General features: G+C 51.6%; 2 protein-coding genes across 2 annotated transcripts in view; both read right to left on the reverse strand.

Annotated features, from left to right (window-relative positions):
* Positions 1-398, reverse strand: part of BAIAP2L2 (BAR/IMD domain containing adaptor protein 2 like 2) — a 10,945-nt gene extending 10,547 nt beyond the window's left edge. The window contains exon 1 of the mRNA XM_005421841.2: positions 357-398. Coding sequence (XP_005421898.1) covers positions 357-395 — 39 coding nt within the window. The 5' untranslated portion in view covers positions 396-398. The remainder of the gene's footprint in view (positions 1-356) is intronic.
* A 1,047-nt stretch (positions 399-1,445) lies between these two features.
* Positions 1,446-16,553, reverse strand: part of PLA2G6 (phospholipase A2 group VI) — a 16,800-nt gene continuing 1,692 nt past the window's right edge. Inside the window, exons 2-17 of the mRNA XM_005421929.2 lie at positions 16,414-16,548; positions 15,702-15,917; positions 14,273-14,453; positions 12,923-13,110; positions 11,662-11,758; positions 10,514-10,696; positions 10,215-10,323; positions 9,466-9,618; positions 7,866-7,956; positions 6,957-7,120; positions 6,345-6,495; positions 6,032-6,168; positions 5,273-5,427; positions 4,360-4,527; positions 3,203-3,276; positions 1,446-2,690 (exon numbers count right to left, since the gene is read on the reverse strand). Of these exons, the coding sequence (XP_005421986.1) occupies positions 2,549-2,690; positions 3,203-3,276; positions 4,360-4,527; positions 5,273-5,427; positions 6,032-6,168; positions 6,345-6,495; positions 6,957-7,120; positions 7,866-7,956; positions 9,466-9,618; positions 10,215-10,323; positions 10,514-10,696; positions 11,662-11,758; positions 12,923-13,110; positions 14,273-14,453; positions 15,702-15,917; positions 16,414-16,548 (2,344 nt within the window). The 3' untranslated portion in view covers positions 1,446-2,548. The remainder of the gene's footprint in view (positions 2,691-3,202; positions 3,277-4,359; positions 4,528-5,272; positions 5,428-6,031; positions 6,169-6,344; positions 6,496-6,956; positions 7,121-7,865; positions 7,957-9,465; positions 9,619-10,214; positions 10,324-10,513; positions 10,697-11,661; positions 11,759-12,922; positions 13,111-14,272; positions 14,454-15,701; positions 15,918-16,413; positions 16,549-16,553) is intronic.

Genomic DNA, 16,553 nt, shown 5'->3' on the forward strand with positions numbered 1-16,553 from the left:
CTCTTTCAAGGGAGGGGCAAAACGGCCCAACACTCTTCCTGCCAGCAACCAAGGTGTGCCACCCTCCATGCTCCATGTCCAAACCACCCTGCCTGCCCAGTTCCTTCCTGAATCTGTCCTTAGGAACCACACCACCCTCTCCTCCGGCTCCCAAACAGGGATGCCTCAACAGGGACTGGTTGGGGCAAACTGGTCCCAAACTCAGCCCAGAGCCCACAAGAGCTGCTGCAGTTCAGCCTGTGAATGGATTCAGCCCTCAGCTGTCCACCCAAGGGAGCCTTTGGCAGAAAACACTCATCTCCCACCCACTCATCCCCCATACACAGTCAGGAGCTGCCTTTGATGCCAACACTCACCTTATAGATGGAGATGGTGGATCTGTAGGACAGATCCATCTCTGGAGCCTATTCACTCTCCCACAGAGAAGCAAGGAGCAAAGGAGACTACAAGGTGCTATTCTGGCCTGAAGGGCTCTGCTTCTGCACAGCCAGCTGGATGGAAAGAGCCTGTCACCAGTAAGGAAGGACAGCAGGAAGACAGAGATGTGGTACAAAGGGAGCACTGATGGAGTTTAATAATTCACCAGCCGAGAGGCTGGAACTTGATCTCTGGAAGTAACCAGACTCTGAGGGGGAGAGGAATCCTGCGACAGCCAGCAAGGACATGTGACCACCTCTCTGCATTATTGATTGCCAGCCTGGTGCCCAGCCCTGCCTGTCCTGACACCTGCAGTGCCAGCCACCTGCCCGAGTCACTGCCTTATGGCTCGCTGTCCCAGCCCTGCCACGGCTCCGATGGGGCTCGCTGTGCTGAGAAACTGAGTGAGGCTGCTCAGGTCCCTCTCACGCAGGCTCCTCGCAGGTCAGGAGATCCCTGTCAGCTGGTGATCACAGGCAGCAAAGAGCAGCAGGCAGGGGGGGACCCAAGGAAAGCTCTACACAAATTTCAGCTCTCCCCTGCCCATATTCCCCCACCCCAGGCTTCACCCGCTGGCTCTTAGCCTCTCTCCCACTCCCACTCCCAGGGAAACTCCTAACAGCAGGAACAGGCTTCTGTCTGAACCCTTGCCCAGGTTTCACCTCTGGTGAGCTGGGACCAGCGCTGCCATTGTGATTTCTTCTGGGCACGTGCCTGAGAAGAGATGGATCAAGCAAACCCTACTGTTCTATTTTTTTAAGCCTGGACAGCTCCAAGAGGATCCTCACATTGCAGCTGGTCCAAAGCCTCTCCTCTCTGGTTGCAACTGCTGTGGGGTAATCAGCCACTCATACCACCCACATGCTGCAGGGACAGCTCATTCCCCTCTTCAGCCCATACAAAGGGTATAAATCCTGTGTCTCAAGGAGCCCTTTCTGATTTTCTACCTGTAAGAAATACAGAGTCTGCAAGCCTAGAACCCCTCTGGGAACTTCTAGGATGGAGAGAAAGACAAGACCACCATGACATTGGAACCAATTGCAAATCCCTCTTTATTTTAGGACATGTTAGTGTCTCACAGAAACAGGCAGCAGCAGTCCATTCACTCAAAACAAAATCATTAAAAATTCAGTTTTTCAGGTTACTCCTCAAAACACTTCCAAATAGATACATAAATTATTTATAAATATGCAAAAATTACTGCAGAAACAATGACTGGTGTAGCAATCACAGTAGAATTTCCAGTCAAAATAAAAAAGTAAATCCAAATTGTCCCAGGGTTGGCTTCTTTGGTGGGAACCGATCTCAGAGCATTTCAGTTTCATGTTAAGAATAAAGAGAAATTATCTCTCCACAAAGCCAAGGCTCTTGTCCCTTCCACTGAGCCTGCTGTAAAGACAGGCTTTCACATCTCAGCCCCTGAGCCAAGTGTAACACAGCAAATCAGTGTCACAATATAGTCCTGGGTGGGGGAGGCTGCTCCCTCTCCAGGCACAGTGTTGCCAGCCCATCTCAGAGGGAAAAGGAGAAGCTGTTGCAGAAGACAACTGTCTCAGTAAAGACTTCTCCAAGGCTAGTTGCAACTTTCTGTACTGTATCTACTGCAAAAAGTTGCAGCATTTCTGCTCCCCTTCAAACTGGGTGTGTTGAGAGAAAAACAATCCCTTTTCCCCACACTATACACTCTGAAATACCTTGGGCCCAGTGGGCCAAGCAATCCCTGAAGCTTTATCAGGCCTAGGCCCATTCTGCGACGTAGGAAGGTGCACGGTGCTTTGTCAGTGGAGATACTGCACAGACAGGAGACATTCCAGCTGCTACAGCTCAAGACAAGTAGGTGAGGGCTCTGGATTCTGGGTCAGAGAGCAGGGCAGCAGAACCAAGCACAGCAGCAGAGATGGGGTTACAGCACAAAGATAACTGTCAGCATTTCACAGCTATCATACATGTCATACATTCTGTGTCTGGGAATACATGTGTATGTGCACCGGTGTCTATTCAATATTAATTCCTCTCGATTATCACAAGTCTGTCCCCACCTCGACACCTTGGCTCAGGGGCAAATCTGAGCGATGTCAGTGTCTCCTTGCTGCTCCTCGCCTTCAGAACCAGAGTGGGAGCTCCAGGTCAGTCATAGGCAGAGATGCTGCACCAGCTGCTCAAACTGCTCCCGCTGCTGGTAGATGTAGAGCTGGGTGTCCCACAGGGCATTCACCAGCACGGCGTCGTTCACCTCGTCCAGCATCACCTCCGTGTGCAGCTGAGGGCTGAGCCTGCGGGCAGCAGACAGCATCAGCAGCTGGGCACAGACACAAGAGGTGAGCAGGCACCAGCCTGCCAAGCAGGACACTCCCACCAGGCAGCTCCCACTGCTACAGTGCCCGCTGGCCCTTGGTCTGTCAGGCTTGCAGAGCAGAGACCTTCCCCCTCCTTCAAGGCCAGGCACACTCAAGGCTGAGCCACAGTGAAGCAGCTGCAGCACACCAGGGACAGGTGTAAAAAAGGCTGTGCAGGGTGGAACGGGGCAGGATGCACGTCCCAGGGGGCTGTGCAAGACAACACCTCCCAAAGCTCCCTCAACCAGGCCAGACCAGGCGTGCTGGGTGCCTGAGCTCCTGTGGAGGGCCAGGCAGGCTCCATCCTGTCCCTGATGTGTGTGCAGGGGCAGGGCTGGGCAGGGATGTCTCTGGAGGGGATGCCATTTGGGATGACGCACGGCACAGCCAGGTCTGAAATGAGAGGATAAAAATAGGGCTGTGCAAGAGAGAGGAAAGGAAGCTCCTACCGGAAATAGGGGACATCCGTCATCTCACACCAGGCCCTGGCACGATCCACAGCTGGGCCGTCTGCGTCAGTGCACTGCAGGAGAAACAGGCCCGCACTTACTGCCTGCCTGGCCTTCCCCTGCCCACCACAGGCTTCCCCGGCACCAAGCCCCAGAGGGAAAATACAAACCAAGAGCAAGGGCATCCTGGATGGCACTGCTCGCCACCAAGAGCCGGGTGGCTTTTCTTTTTTCTTTACTTTTATCATAAGGGCAGTGCTCCTGATCCTTGGGACACAAGAATTGCACCCTACAGACCCTTCACACACCACAGCACAGAGTGGATTGGCTCATGGAAACTCCCAGGATGATCTGAATGACAGCCTCCTTGGGATTTCATCTGTATCCAATCTGTCCAAGCCCTGTACAGCAGAGCCTGTGATTACTTCAGGCCTACTCGGCTATCCTGGGACAGCTTCCCTGGGAGCCCTGAGATAAAGGACAGGAGAAGCAAAAGGACTCTGGGCATTTTCTCACTTCAGGAAGCTAAAAAGGAGATAAAGCAGCAGCATTAAAATCATAGTCAGAACTTCAGTTCTGATCTTTCTGGCTATCATCCATTTAGAGTGTTTTCATGAACGACATGTAATGATTATCTTCCTGAAGCACACAAGTGCACATGCCAACTGCACACTCCTAACCACAGCTCTCAACTATTGTTTTTAATTAACGACTCTCTCACTTCTCTACTATTTACTAATTTCCTCAGAGGGAAAAACAAAGCTTTTCTAAAGAAAAATGAATTGCTGTTTTCTGAGGCATGGGTAATTTTTTTTCCTCCAGGCTTCTCAGATGATAAACAATTCTTCCTGGAAAGATACTGAGTTTCACAAACTCACACCTGCAAATGTTCTTAAGAGTCACTGACCACCATCCTGTCCTTAGCTCCTTTCAGCTGCAAGAATATCCCTTGGGGGTGAGTGTCCCTTTGGGGCACTCAAAACCCCAAAGAATCAGACAGCTCTTCAGGCCTGCAGTGCTCCTGCAATCCTTAAGTTACCCAATACATCCATGGTCAGAGCAGAATTTACCTCTAAAAGGGGGAAACTGGAAACCTTTTCTCCCTCCCTGCAAGCAACCCCAGGGGTCTGTAGCTATCCCCTCCTCCCAGTACTCACACAATCCACCACCATCTTGCCGAGCTCCCTGGCCCCAAAGACGGTCTTCGCCAGTTCCCAAGGGTTTGAGGGGCGGAAAACGTCCACAGAGCTCACTGGGACCTGCGGAGGCTTCCCTGTTCCCAGGGAGACCACCAACCCCAATTTCCTCACTTCCTGCTTCCAACCCTGAGGACAAACAAAAGAGCTCTTTGCAATGACCAACAATGAAGGTGAAGCATCCCTTTCACAGCAGCTTCCAGGGGAAGCTCTGAAAGCCAAGGCAAAAGGCTCAGCTGCCTTATCTTCCCCATCCTCCCCCTAAGTATGGCCTGGTGAGACAGCAGTAACCCACAGGACTTCAGCAGTTGTACTGCTCTGTCCCTTCTCCCCTGACCACACCCAAACCCATGGGAGCACCCTGGAGATGAGTCCTAGGACCAGACGACCATGAAGCAGTCCAACTCTTCAGTCACTTTGGCAACACACCTCCCCTTTCAGCTACAGGGAGCAATAGCTGCCACTGGTTATTCAACTTTTTGAAGAACTTGCCACACCACAGAAGGCATTCACTCTTCAGCCTTGGAGAGTACCATACCTTTGTCTTCTCCATTTATTTTTGGGCAGAAAAAGGCCCTACAGAGCCATGTCAAAGGCCACATACAACCATCAACTCAATCATTCTGGTTCAAAGAAGCAAGGAGAGGCTGATGAGACTATCTCCCCATCTCACACCCTTGTTAGGAGAGGTATCTCACCTCCCAGCCACTATTCCCAACACATATCCCCCTCCATACACTCCCCTTTAGGGTGCTGCACTGCTAACTTGTTTATCCACTAAGATGAATCCACTCTCACACCCCCTTCTTCTTCAAGAGAGGCTCAGCGGGGCCAAAACCCTCCAGTTACCAGTCAAGGCTAGGATCTCCCTCACCTTTTTGGTCAGTGTCTTGTTGTACTCGTGGATCTCTGCCATGGCATCAAGGGTGGGGTTGTTGGCCAGCAGCCCTCCGTCCAGGAAACGGCCAATGGGCCGGAAATAAGTGGGAGCTGCACCGCTGCAGCGGGCAGCGCGCCACACGAGCTGCTCTGCAAGGGACAGAGAGCAAAAGGCCTCCTGCAGCAACTCTGCAGTGCACAAAAAGCTCCACCAACACAAATCAGGATGGCTTGCAATCCCAGGAAATCCTGCCCTACATGGTTGTGCCTCTTTATACCAACAGCAGGGTGCTTGGATGCACAGGATGACTCTGAGGGGCTTTAAAAGATGTTCTCACCACTTCCTACATATCCTGGGTAAAATTCACTCTCTATCCATTTTCTTGCTGCTATTTAGATAGTGAACCAGTTATGTGTGCCAGACCAGGCAGGAAGCTGGAGGAGGTTGCACGCTTCAGTTACATGGTTTTTCCATGTTTTGCTGTGGGAGCCCAGGGAAAGATGCTGATTGCATGCAGGTTTCCTCTAGCAGACCCCTTTCCTCATGTACTGGGAAAGGGCCTGGCTAGTGAAGTTCAAGAGAAGCCAAGGGAGGAGGAGAAAGAAGAAATGGGAACCATCACTAGGACCTAATTACAAGCCAAGACCAGGGATGAGCCATTGCTGATTTTCAAGGAGGAAGAGCATGAAATCTGTCTCTGAGGGATGAAACCTCCCCAGCCAACCAGCTGGACTTGTGGGTGCTATCATTTACCTTCTGGCTGAGTGAGCGGCTGGAAAGATGCACTTGTCTTGTATTCAGTGGAGCGCTTTGTCTCTGGTGCAGGGTAATTCCGGAAAAGGTGGAGCTCAGCTGGCTGTCGGTCACACAATGTCCCTGTCACCATAACCCTGGAGAAGCAGACATGAGAGAATGAGAGTAAAATGGAAAAAAAAAATACTTATGGTTTCAATAGTCTGCACATCACATTCCTCCAGATCTGCTCTAAGGCTCAGCATCTCTGCTGACACAGGTCTAGAGCACGTGTGAGACAGCATCAACCAGCACAGCCCGAGGCAGGACTTACTTGGGTTTTCGAACATCTGTCATTTTGGTGTTTTCCCCAAATTCCTTCTTCAAGAACTCATCCAGGGGCTCGGACTCGTAGGGCCGAGAGCCCCGGAACACCATGTCCTTCATGCGGAAGTACAGGCAGCGCATGTAGTCCATGGACTTCCCTGAGATGGGCAACAGTGTTGGCAGGAGCAGGCAGTGGGAGGAAAAGCAGGCAGAACAAACAGCACATCAGAGCAAAGATTTCCCAGGACAAGTGGGAGTTAGGAGGCATCACTCCCAATCCAATCTCCTTCCCAAGCTGCCTGTCATCTCCTTGGTTCTCAGCAGCATGACTGGGAAGGATTACAGAGGAAGAGCAAGCTTGGAGCAGCTTCCTGTTACCAGAATGTATCAACCACCTTGCTCTAAGGCCTCTGTGAAGAGTACAGGAAATACAGAACATTGAACTCTGCCACCATGCACTCCCCAAAATCCAGAAAGCTGCTCAAAGCCAGCTGACATGAGAAGCAAGCACAAAGCCAGGTCTAGACTCCCCTTCATTAAGGAACATCCCTTCCCACACATTTGCTCCCCCAGAAGGAACACTCAGACCAGAGTGAGAAGGGATCCATTATGCCCTCACCATGTACAATAGCCAAGGCCAAGATCCCTCCAGTGCTGGTCCCTGCAATCCAGTCAAAGATCTCACGAATGGGACGGCCTGCAGCCTTTTCAATGGCCAGGAGAAGCTGGATGAGCACAAGGCCACGGATACCCCCTCCATCCAAGCACAGGAGCCGGTCCTGACTGCAGAGAGACAGACACAGATGACTGGGAGCTGTGGGACACATTATGAATCACAGAGCACTCTGTGGGAACATGGCCCTGGAGACAGGAAGCTATGCTAGCAAGTAGATTGCTGCAGACAGTGTAATTGGTAAATAAATCCAGCAGTGCCTTCTCAGGTGCAAATAAGACACATCCAATAAGCCTTGTCAGAGCTGGTGCAACATCCTTTGCTCTTGCATAGCCACCTCTAACCTTTACACCAGAAAGAGAGTGACCAGCCAAAACCACACCCAAGTCCCTTACTACACAGTAATGGGTACTGAGTCATAAATAAAAAAAGCAGACAGACCTAAATCCTGCCAGCAGCACTTCAGTGCCAACTCCTTCTCCGCTCCACACAAGGTGAGGTGCAGGCACTGCCAAGACAGTGCAGAGGAGCTGGGTGAACATCAGGGCAGTGTGTAGAAATGGGGAAAACACTAAGTCAAAACAGTGTTGGGTGCCCAGTAGCACAGGGGAGGGACAAAGCAGGGTTTCACCTCCTGAGCTCAGGCTCCACTGCAGCTCCAGGCAGGACAGACAGGGGTTATTTATGGAAACAAGAGATTTCTCAAATAATGCTGGAAAAACTGCAATGTTGATGGACATGAAATAATGTCAGCTCTGAGGATGCCATCCCCATGGGTGTGGGAGGGGAAAATTCACACACAGATTTCACATTCAAGTTGCACAGGAGCCAGGACAGAAGCTGTTTCTCACTTACTTTCTTCTAGCCTCACTGGGCATGTCCACAACATCCGGTGCCTTCAACAACTGTCCAAGCGTTGTGGAAATATACAAAAGGTCCTTGTACCCTAGAGGGCCATGAGCATGGAAATGGGTAAAAATAAATTAGAGATCACCAATGTGGTAACTGATTTCCACCATAAACAAAGACAGAATATCCAACTCCCTTCCCCACTGAATAAAGGTCCCTGCAGGAGACACAAGCCATCTTACCCACAGCCAACAGGTACCCCCCAAATTTAACTCCACACCAAAGGACAGCAACAGCACCCTTTGGAGCAGGCAGCTGTAGATGCACTGGAAAAGACAGGATTTGGAGAAGCAGATGATGTGCAGTGGATGAGAGAAGGCAGAGCCCAGCAGCGTGCCCACTACGCAGTTTACTGCAAGCTGTTTAGATAAAACCTAAATCTACTCCTCAAAGTAACCTAGGCAGAAGAGCTGTGGGGACAGGGTGACTTGTCATTACCCCTCAGCTGACGTTCACCCAGGCCACCCTGGGTGTGGGGCACCAATCCAAGCTAGGTGAGAAGCCAGCCTGTGAGACCAAAAGAAGAAAGAAGGGGGAGAGAAGTTACATACTCCTGCCAGCACCAAGGCCAGGAGGAGGCTGTGGACGACAACAATGAATTGTGGTGAGGAGTTTCTTCAAGGGCAGAGTCCAGGATAAAAAAGGGTTTTGCTCTGTCACTGCATCAGAGCTGGAACTGGGTATGGGTTGCCTTCATTGGGCTGTGGTGAGAAGTCCATCCTCGTGTCAACAGTCACTTTGAGATTTGTAGTGACACAGACACATTCCAGGATTGTCCTCTGGCCCCACAGGAGAGCCTTCACAAAGAAAACCTCCAACCTGAGATGAGAAGTGGTCCACAAGCAGATGTTAGCCACTTTCATGCTCTTCTCATGACCCTCCATGTCAACTCCCCTGCTGCCTAGTCCACAACCCCTCTTGTTGCCTCCTCCTGAGCTCTGGAGCTCCCTGAAGGCAGAAAGCCCACCACTTAGAATAGACCTACATGCTTATTTTGGGCAGCATAGACCACAAGGTTCAATACAATCAAATGTCCCACATTAGGCTTTTCCTATCCATAACAAACCCCATGATAAGGTTGCTTATCCTCAGGTTTCACCCTTTCCCTCTCCCAGCTGCTAGCCTTCAGGACCTGAGTAAGTGACACTTCTAAATCTCCTTGTGCCCAGCACAACACTGGGAGGTCCTCAAGGCAGACCAGCAAGCACCTTCCCTTCTACATATGACCCAGTGGACAAAGTACTTGCAGGCTAAGTGCCCCCTCTTCCACACATGTGAGGGAATCAGTCTTTCTTTTTACAGAGCTACATTGTGTCAGGTCTATAAAACAAATGTTTTGAGTACAAGAGTTCAGAATACACAGAGAAGAAAAGCAGAGAAAAGAGATGGGATCCTGCAACAGGTGAATGAGGACAGTCACCACAGAGTCAGCAGGCAGTGAGAGCTTTGACAGCTCCCAGAGCACGGTCCATCTGAAGAAGAGGTCTGAGACAGCACTGTGAAGCAAGAAGGGAGAAGAGTGAGGGAGGGCCAGGGAAGGCTTTACCTAAGCTGTTGAGGTTGCTCCGCGGGGAAGGTTGGCTTTCCAGGAAGGAGGCAGCAGATGGTGCCAGGCCTGGGGAGTCAGGGTTGGGTGGTGGGTGGCAGCGTTCGGTCCCTACAGTTTGCAGCAGGTCTAAGAGCACTTTCCGGTTCGCACCTTAGGTGACCAAGGGGGAGTTACAGATCAGAAACAGAATCAGTGCACGTGCACACCACAGGGGAATGTGCTCTGCTGAATTCACAGCAGGCCTGACCCTCACAAAGCCTCTGGGATGACCTGGGGAAGGGCAAAACACATCCCAGGTATCTCTCCCTAAAGGCCAGGCAGCAGAACTTGTGTACAGCAGGAGTATCCACTGCTGTGCAGCTTCAAGGGTGTGTGCCACACACTTCTTTGGCCCTGAAGACCTGCCCGTGTCTGCCTGTGCCTGGGCAGTTCAGCAGTGCTACGTCATCCTGTTGTGAGCCTGCAGTGCCTGACATGGTGGCCCGAAAGGGGGGAGTGCATGCCAGCTTTTCCTCTTGCATCTCTGTGCCACAGAAGAGAAATTCATCAAGGGCTATAAATACAATAATACAAAGCCTAGCAAAGTAGGTGCCTACTATGTGAGCAACTAGAAGCTGGGAAAGCATGTTGGAGAAGCATCACCCATGCATGGCACATTTTCACCTCTCCCCAAGACACTGTTTTGGCCAGCAAGGGGAGACAGGATGCTGGGCTCACCCTGTAAGGCTGCTGACGTGCTCCCTCACCTTTGCTGCTCCTGGCTGCCAACAGTCCTGGTGTCTCTCCAAAATCATTGGGGATCTCAACATCTCCTCCAAAGACAATGATTGCTTTGATCATATCCAGGTGGTCATGCTAGGGGACAAGAGAAAGCTCAGTCCAGAGCCACTGGATGATTTCTCCTTCCTTCCCTCCCCTTCTCATTAGCCAAAGCACCCGCAAGAGAACACCACACGAAACAGGCAGAATCTCAAAGGACTCTGTCGCTGTCTCAACCCTTCCAGAGAACCGTCTCTCCTCCCCAGCAGCCCCTGCAGGAGCTCACCTTCATGGCCAGGTGCAGCGGCGTGTTGCCGTCGCGGCCGCGGGCGTTGGTGTGGGCGCCGTGGGTCAGCAGCACCATGGCGCAGTCCAGGCGGCCCCTCTGCACGGCGATGTGCAGCGCCATGTCGGCCGTGCCGCTGCTGGCGTTCACCTCCGCGCCGTACTCCAGCAGCAGCCGCGTCAGCTGCCCCCGCGCACGGGCCACAGCAGGAACAGATAAAGCAGCCGTGAGCACAACCGGCTGGGCACTCCCACCATCCAGGCCTCATGGCAAACCAAGCAGGGGAACAGCAGGGAGCCTTAGCCGGGACACAGTTGGCTGGCAGATGCCAGCTGAATTGTTCCATGCACTGGAGTTCTCTGTATTTTACCACAGAACTAGCTGGTGGCTGCAAAATCTGGCTGGAGCTTCTGGATCCTTTGGGACTGATACACAACTATAATGAATGGCTGAGATCAATGGAAAAAAAAAACAGTTCCTACTCAGGCCAGGATCCTTGCAGACTAAAAGGAAAATTTTTGCCTTCTGAGCTTCTCTTTATAAGCCAAGCAAATTCAAGTCTGCTCAGAAACTCCACAGGACATTTCTGAGAGGGATGGGTTATTGCAGGAGGGAAAAGAGCCCTCCTATAGCAATGCCCTCTGCCTGCAGCAATCATCATTCAGGTGCTCCAGCATGGCTTATCACCATCCTGCCCAGCTCTGGCAGGAGATGGACTTTCCTCCACACAGCACCACTCTGCGCCTACCTCACACTTCCCCTGCAGTTTCTGAGGCAGCAATCTGTTTGCTCCCAGGAAACTGGCAGGTAATGAGAAGAGAGCTCCCTCCAGGGGCAACTATGCTTCAGAGATAGTCCTGCAACTTCTTCAACAAAAGGGAAAAGGGACAAGCTGGCAGCTTCACAGCCATGGATGAAATACTAGGAATGAGGCCACCAGTTTATTTCACTGCAAGGCTCTGCTCTTCTATTCCCTGGAGCAAACAGCACCAACTGGCACAGCGCAAAGAGAATCAAACACTGGGCTGCTGCCTGGGCTCTGACACTCCCAGGGCTCTGCACATGCACTCAGACAAGTTAGCCACAGGAGGAATTAACTGGGTGCTGGGTAGCAGCACAGGCCCTCCCCATGGATTGGCTCTATTTACCTCTGCCTTCTTTGCCCAGTGCAGTGGAGTGGCATCATAGCGCGGATCCTTGGAGCAAACCTGGCTGGCATCTGCCTCGAGAATGGCCTGGGCACACCTGGGAAACACAGTGAGATGACAGGATGGGTGGCTGCTGTCTTGACCCAAGACCTCCACTCACATCACCACTTGCCTTCTGCCCAGAGGAAAACCAGGAAACTCCGCAGCAGCAGCAGCAGCATCTCTGCAACACCTGCAAGTTCCTCAGCTGCACTTTTGTTTTGCTCTTCACAGAAAGTGTGGGCACAACAGGAAGCATACAAGCCAAGTGGTGTTGGGAGCAGGAGAATCTCTCCAATTACAAGTTGTGGAGCAATATCTGGGTTCTTCTCTAATTCAGGAACATGGCATTTCCAGAACCTCTCCAAACCTGAGAAGCAAAATTCTCCTCCCTTTCCATGGAAACATGGAGATAGAACTAAAATAGTTAAATACTTGCTGAAATTAAGAATCTGTGTACTTCCCTATGAGTGAAAAACCACACCTGTTGTGAAGAGACCAATATCTGGTGCTTAGAAAACAGAGTAGGTGTGCTGATGAAATTTGGTTATCTTCTCCATTACCACCAAAAAAACCTTGTACGAGAGATGGAGCCCCAGTGCAACCTCAGCGACCTATGCCCATTCTGGGCTCGTGAATGTGTGTCTAATGTTGGGAAGTACTTTTCAAAATGCTTAAAAATCAGCTACCAGCAGCTAGTGTAGTCTTGAAAGCCCTGCTTGTAAAGCTTGGACACTCTTTGAACATTAAGTGTTATAAAGCATATACAAATGGAATTGAATTTCTCCTAAGAAAAGAGTGAGTAAATATTGTGCTTCTTTTGATTCCCTTCCAGAGTGTGCTATTAAGAGTCAAGAGTACCTCTGGCCTACAGGAGATAGGAAACACTAAGCTTTGTAATGAAAGCTTATTAGGATCAGAGTACTCAAAGGTACAGCAATTAATACTATCTAAGCATTAGCCAAACATCTTCCAACAGCTCATTCTGAAAAAAAAGCATTTCACAAATATATTTTTAAATCTTTCTCCTGATGTCTGATACTGAATGAGGTATTAATTCCAGGACAAAAAGGTTTTATTCTGGAAGCATTTCTTTCTTTCCCACACCAGCACTTCCCTGGTGTTTTGCCAGTGACTACACACAAGACCTGTCCTACTGAGCACAGCCCTAGCCAATGCTGAGCAAGCACACAAGTGCCAGGCTGGAGGGGACCCTACATACCCCTTGTGGGAGAACTTCAGAGCTGTGTGGATGGGGTAGCCCAGCGTGCCCACGACGCTGCAGCTGGCACGGCACTTCAGCAGGGACCGAACCATGTCCTCCTTGCCCAGCTGGCACGCAAGGTGCAGAGCTGTCAGCCCTTCGTGGTTCAGGTGGTCCAAGCCAGTAGTCAGGGGTCTGCCCAGGAGCTGGAAGGAGGAGACAGTAAATAAATAAATAGACAGAGAACATGGAAGAGCACCGTCTCTTCCTGAGCTCTGAGGACAGACTCTGGAGCACGGGACCCCTCACAATGCTCCAGCCTGTCCTCTCCATCCCTGCTCCCTGTAAATTGCAGATCTGTTATGTGCTGACTGCTTTGTTGCAGAAAAGTATCTCACTGCCACACTGGGGAAACCCTGCAAGCCCGGAGCACACATGAGAAGGGGGAATTCAGTTTCTTTGATTTAGCAAGGAATCAATACAGAAAACAAGCTAATCATGAGACATATCAGACAACAAGCCAAGTTAATGCCACCAGAGAAATAAAGAAGATGTTATCTTTTTAATACAAGGTTCCTAACTGCCCACTCCACAGCATGGCAAGCCCTGATCCTCATTCTACCTCATCGTGCATTAGGAAACTCCAACACGGACGGGTGGGCAGACAGAGAGCTGTCACAACAGGTATTGGGCAAATGTGGGGGTTGCAGCCTTGGGGAAGAGTCAGTCTCAGGCTCACACCAAGTCTTGGGGAGCTGACAGACCTCAGGAACCGTGTGCAAGGCCACCCACACCTACAAACCCCGTCACTGCCCAGCATTTCTCAGCAATCAAGAACATCTACAACTTCAGACTGTCTCTGCCTCGAGGCTCTGATCACTGTCCCCCATGCAAGGCCACTCAGTTCAAACAGCAGGTCCTGCAGCTCAGGAGAGCCCAGGGCAGCTCCAAACTGTCCTTCACTCTGTGGGCAGCACACAATCCCCCATGGCAGCCTCAGCACACACTTCCCTACAGGAGCACTCTGCCCAAAACCAAACACCCTGCTCACAGGAGAGAGGGAACAGACAGCCACAGGCCAGAGAAAAAGCAGGATGAAGGCCTGATGCAAACAGCAGCGAAGGATTACTCTCTGTGGAAACTTGCTTAACGTCCTTGTTTGAGTGCTGGGTGGAATCTGCACTCTGAATATGGGAAACGGCACCAGTCAAGAGGGGATGTAAGAGGCTGAAATGAGGCTCAAGCAATAACTCAACAGAGGGAACTGACTTTCTCTTCCCCTGTGTGTAGCTGTTTTCCCATCTCTATCACAGCACAGAGAAGACCTGTTCTAGTCCCACATTCTCCCAAACTAGAAGTTGCTCCCACCTCAATGATCTGGGGGTTGTTTCCTCGCACAGCGTAGTGGAAAACAGTCTCCCCGTTCTTGTCGGTGATGTCCACGCGCGCGTGGCACTCCAACAGCTCCAGCAGGCACTCCACGTCCCCCTTGCGGCACGCCAGGTGCAGCGGGGTGCAGCCGTCCTCGCTGTCCGTGCTGTTCACACAGCTGCAAGAGAGGGCTCGGCGTCAGGCCCGGGAATGGCCACGGGGAAGAGGAGGGCAGGCAGCTGCTCCAGGAGCTGACACAGAGGTGCCCTCCATCTGTCCCACCTGGTGTGAACCATGAGGTTCAGGAAAGCCCAGCCTCTTGCCAGGGAAGAAGCACAGGGAAGGGACATCAAGCAGCCCTGCCCTGGACTCTCTCCTTGAATGCTGCTTCTTTTCCTGCCCTCCATATGGGATCAGCTCCCTCTGCTCAAAGGAAGGCAAGAGACAGGTTACAGTCAGCAACCTGGCGATGGTGCTGCTATTTGCCCTCCAGTCCCCTAACTCCTCACCAGTCTGCCCCATCCTCAGTAAACTTGTGCTGGTTTTGGCTCAGGTAGAGTTAACATTCTTCACAGAGGCTGGTGTGGGACTTTGTTTTGGATTTGTGCTGAACACAAAGTTGACAATACAGAGATGTTTTTGTTATGGCTAAGCAGGGTTTACACAGAGCCAAGGCATTTTCTGCTTTTCATACTGATCCACTGGTAAGGAAACTGGAGGTGCAGGGGAGGCTGGAGGAAACACAGCTGGGACAGGTGACCAAAGGGATTTTCCAGCCCATATGATACCATGCTTAGTATATAAAGCATGGGGAGAAGGAGGAAGGGGAAGGACATTTTTGAGTGATGGTGTTTGTCTTCCCAAGTCACCACAATATGTGATGGAGCCCTGGAGGTGGCTGAACACCTGCTTGCCCATGGGAAGCAGTGATTCAATTCCTTGTTTTACTTTGCTTGTGTACACAGCTTTTGCTTTCCCTTTCTTTATCTCAACCCCAGTTTTCTACCTTTTGCCCTTTCCATTCTCTCCCCACTTCCTCTTGTGGGAGAATGAGGAGTGGCTGCATGGGGCTTGGCTGCTGACTGGGGTTAAATCACAGCAGAACTTCCCCATGAAAAAACAACAAGTCCTTGTGTCCAAAACCTCCTTCCATACAGTCCTACCATGCCTCCACTCTCAGCGCTTTACAAAGTGAGCAAAACCTCCTCCAAAAATCTGCTCCACAAGGGCTGCAATAACTTAACCCATGTCTCTAACAGGACACCTCAATCCTTTACTTCAAACACTAGAGCTGCAGGCTCTGCAGCAGCAGGCTGAAGCCCTCCAGCCAGCTTCCACAGCAAAGAAGGGACACTCTAACACAGCCCAGCCTGCCCTCTCAAGCTCCTTGTGAGCAGGGACCCCCTGCAGACAGCGTGCTCCTTGCCTCAGGATGTGGTTGTGCCGGAAGGTCTCGCGGCGGCCGAACTCCACGGCGAGGTGTGCCGGGGACCAGCCGGGGTAGCTGCGGACGCAGTCGCTGAGCTGCTGCAGCTCCTCCAGGGACAAGGGCTGGCACGAGCTCTCGTAGAAAGGGCGCAGCTGCCGGGCATATTGCTCAAAGCACAGCAGGGCGTCTGCTTCGTTGTCCAGCTGGAAGAGCCTGGAGAAAAGGCAAGCACAGGGTTCATCCTGCTCAAAGGAATAACCCCAATCCCATGTATCTGAGGGAAACAGCTCTTTCCCAAATGGCAGTGCTGGGAACTTTCCTCTTCTTCTTCAACTGTCACCCTTGCTCCAAGGGAAGCAGGGAGACTACTTCCCTGGAAGAGAGCATCCCTGTTCCTGAACAATGTTCTGCTCAGAAGTATCCTGTGGTTGCTGGACATCAAGAGGAACGTGCAGAAATGCATTGGGGACACATGGATGCCCTGAACCATAGCATAGCCACCTATAGTCGCAATGTTTGGACCTCGTCCTGATTCCACGAGCTGTTTTGCAGCAAATCCTCCACCAGCACACGCACGGGCCTTCCACCCCTCCTAGCCCACCTGCTGCTTCAACACAACACCCCGCGGCCTCGAAGCAGCCCCGACATCAGCAATTTGGGGTCTTTGTTTTCCCACGTCAGCAGGGACGGCTAAAGGTCTGTCACTCACCGGAACGCGACCTGCGGGCTCTGCGGATTCACCAGCACGCAGTCCCAGGAGCGAGAGAGGCTGTTCTTGTAGAGGGCCACCCTGCCCTCCTCCCGCAGGCAGGTGTGACCGGCGTACTCGGCGGCCGGCACCTCCCTCAC

Source organism: Geospiza fortis, unplaced genomic scaffold, assembly GCF_000277835.1.
Source record: "Geospiza fortis unplaced genomic scaffold, GeoFor_1.0 scaffold173, whole genome shotgun sequence".
In the NCBI taxonomy this organism is placed as follows: domain Eukaryota; kingdom Metazoa; phylum Chordata; class Aves; order Passeriformes; family Thraupidae; genus Geospiza; species Geospiza fortis.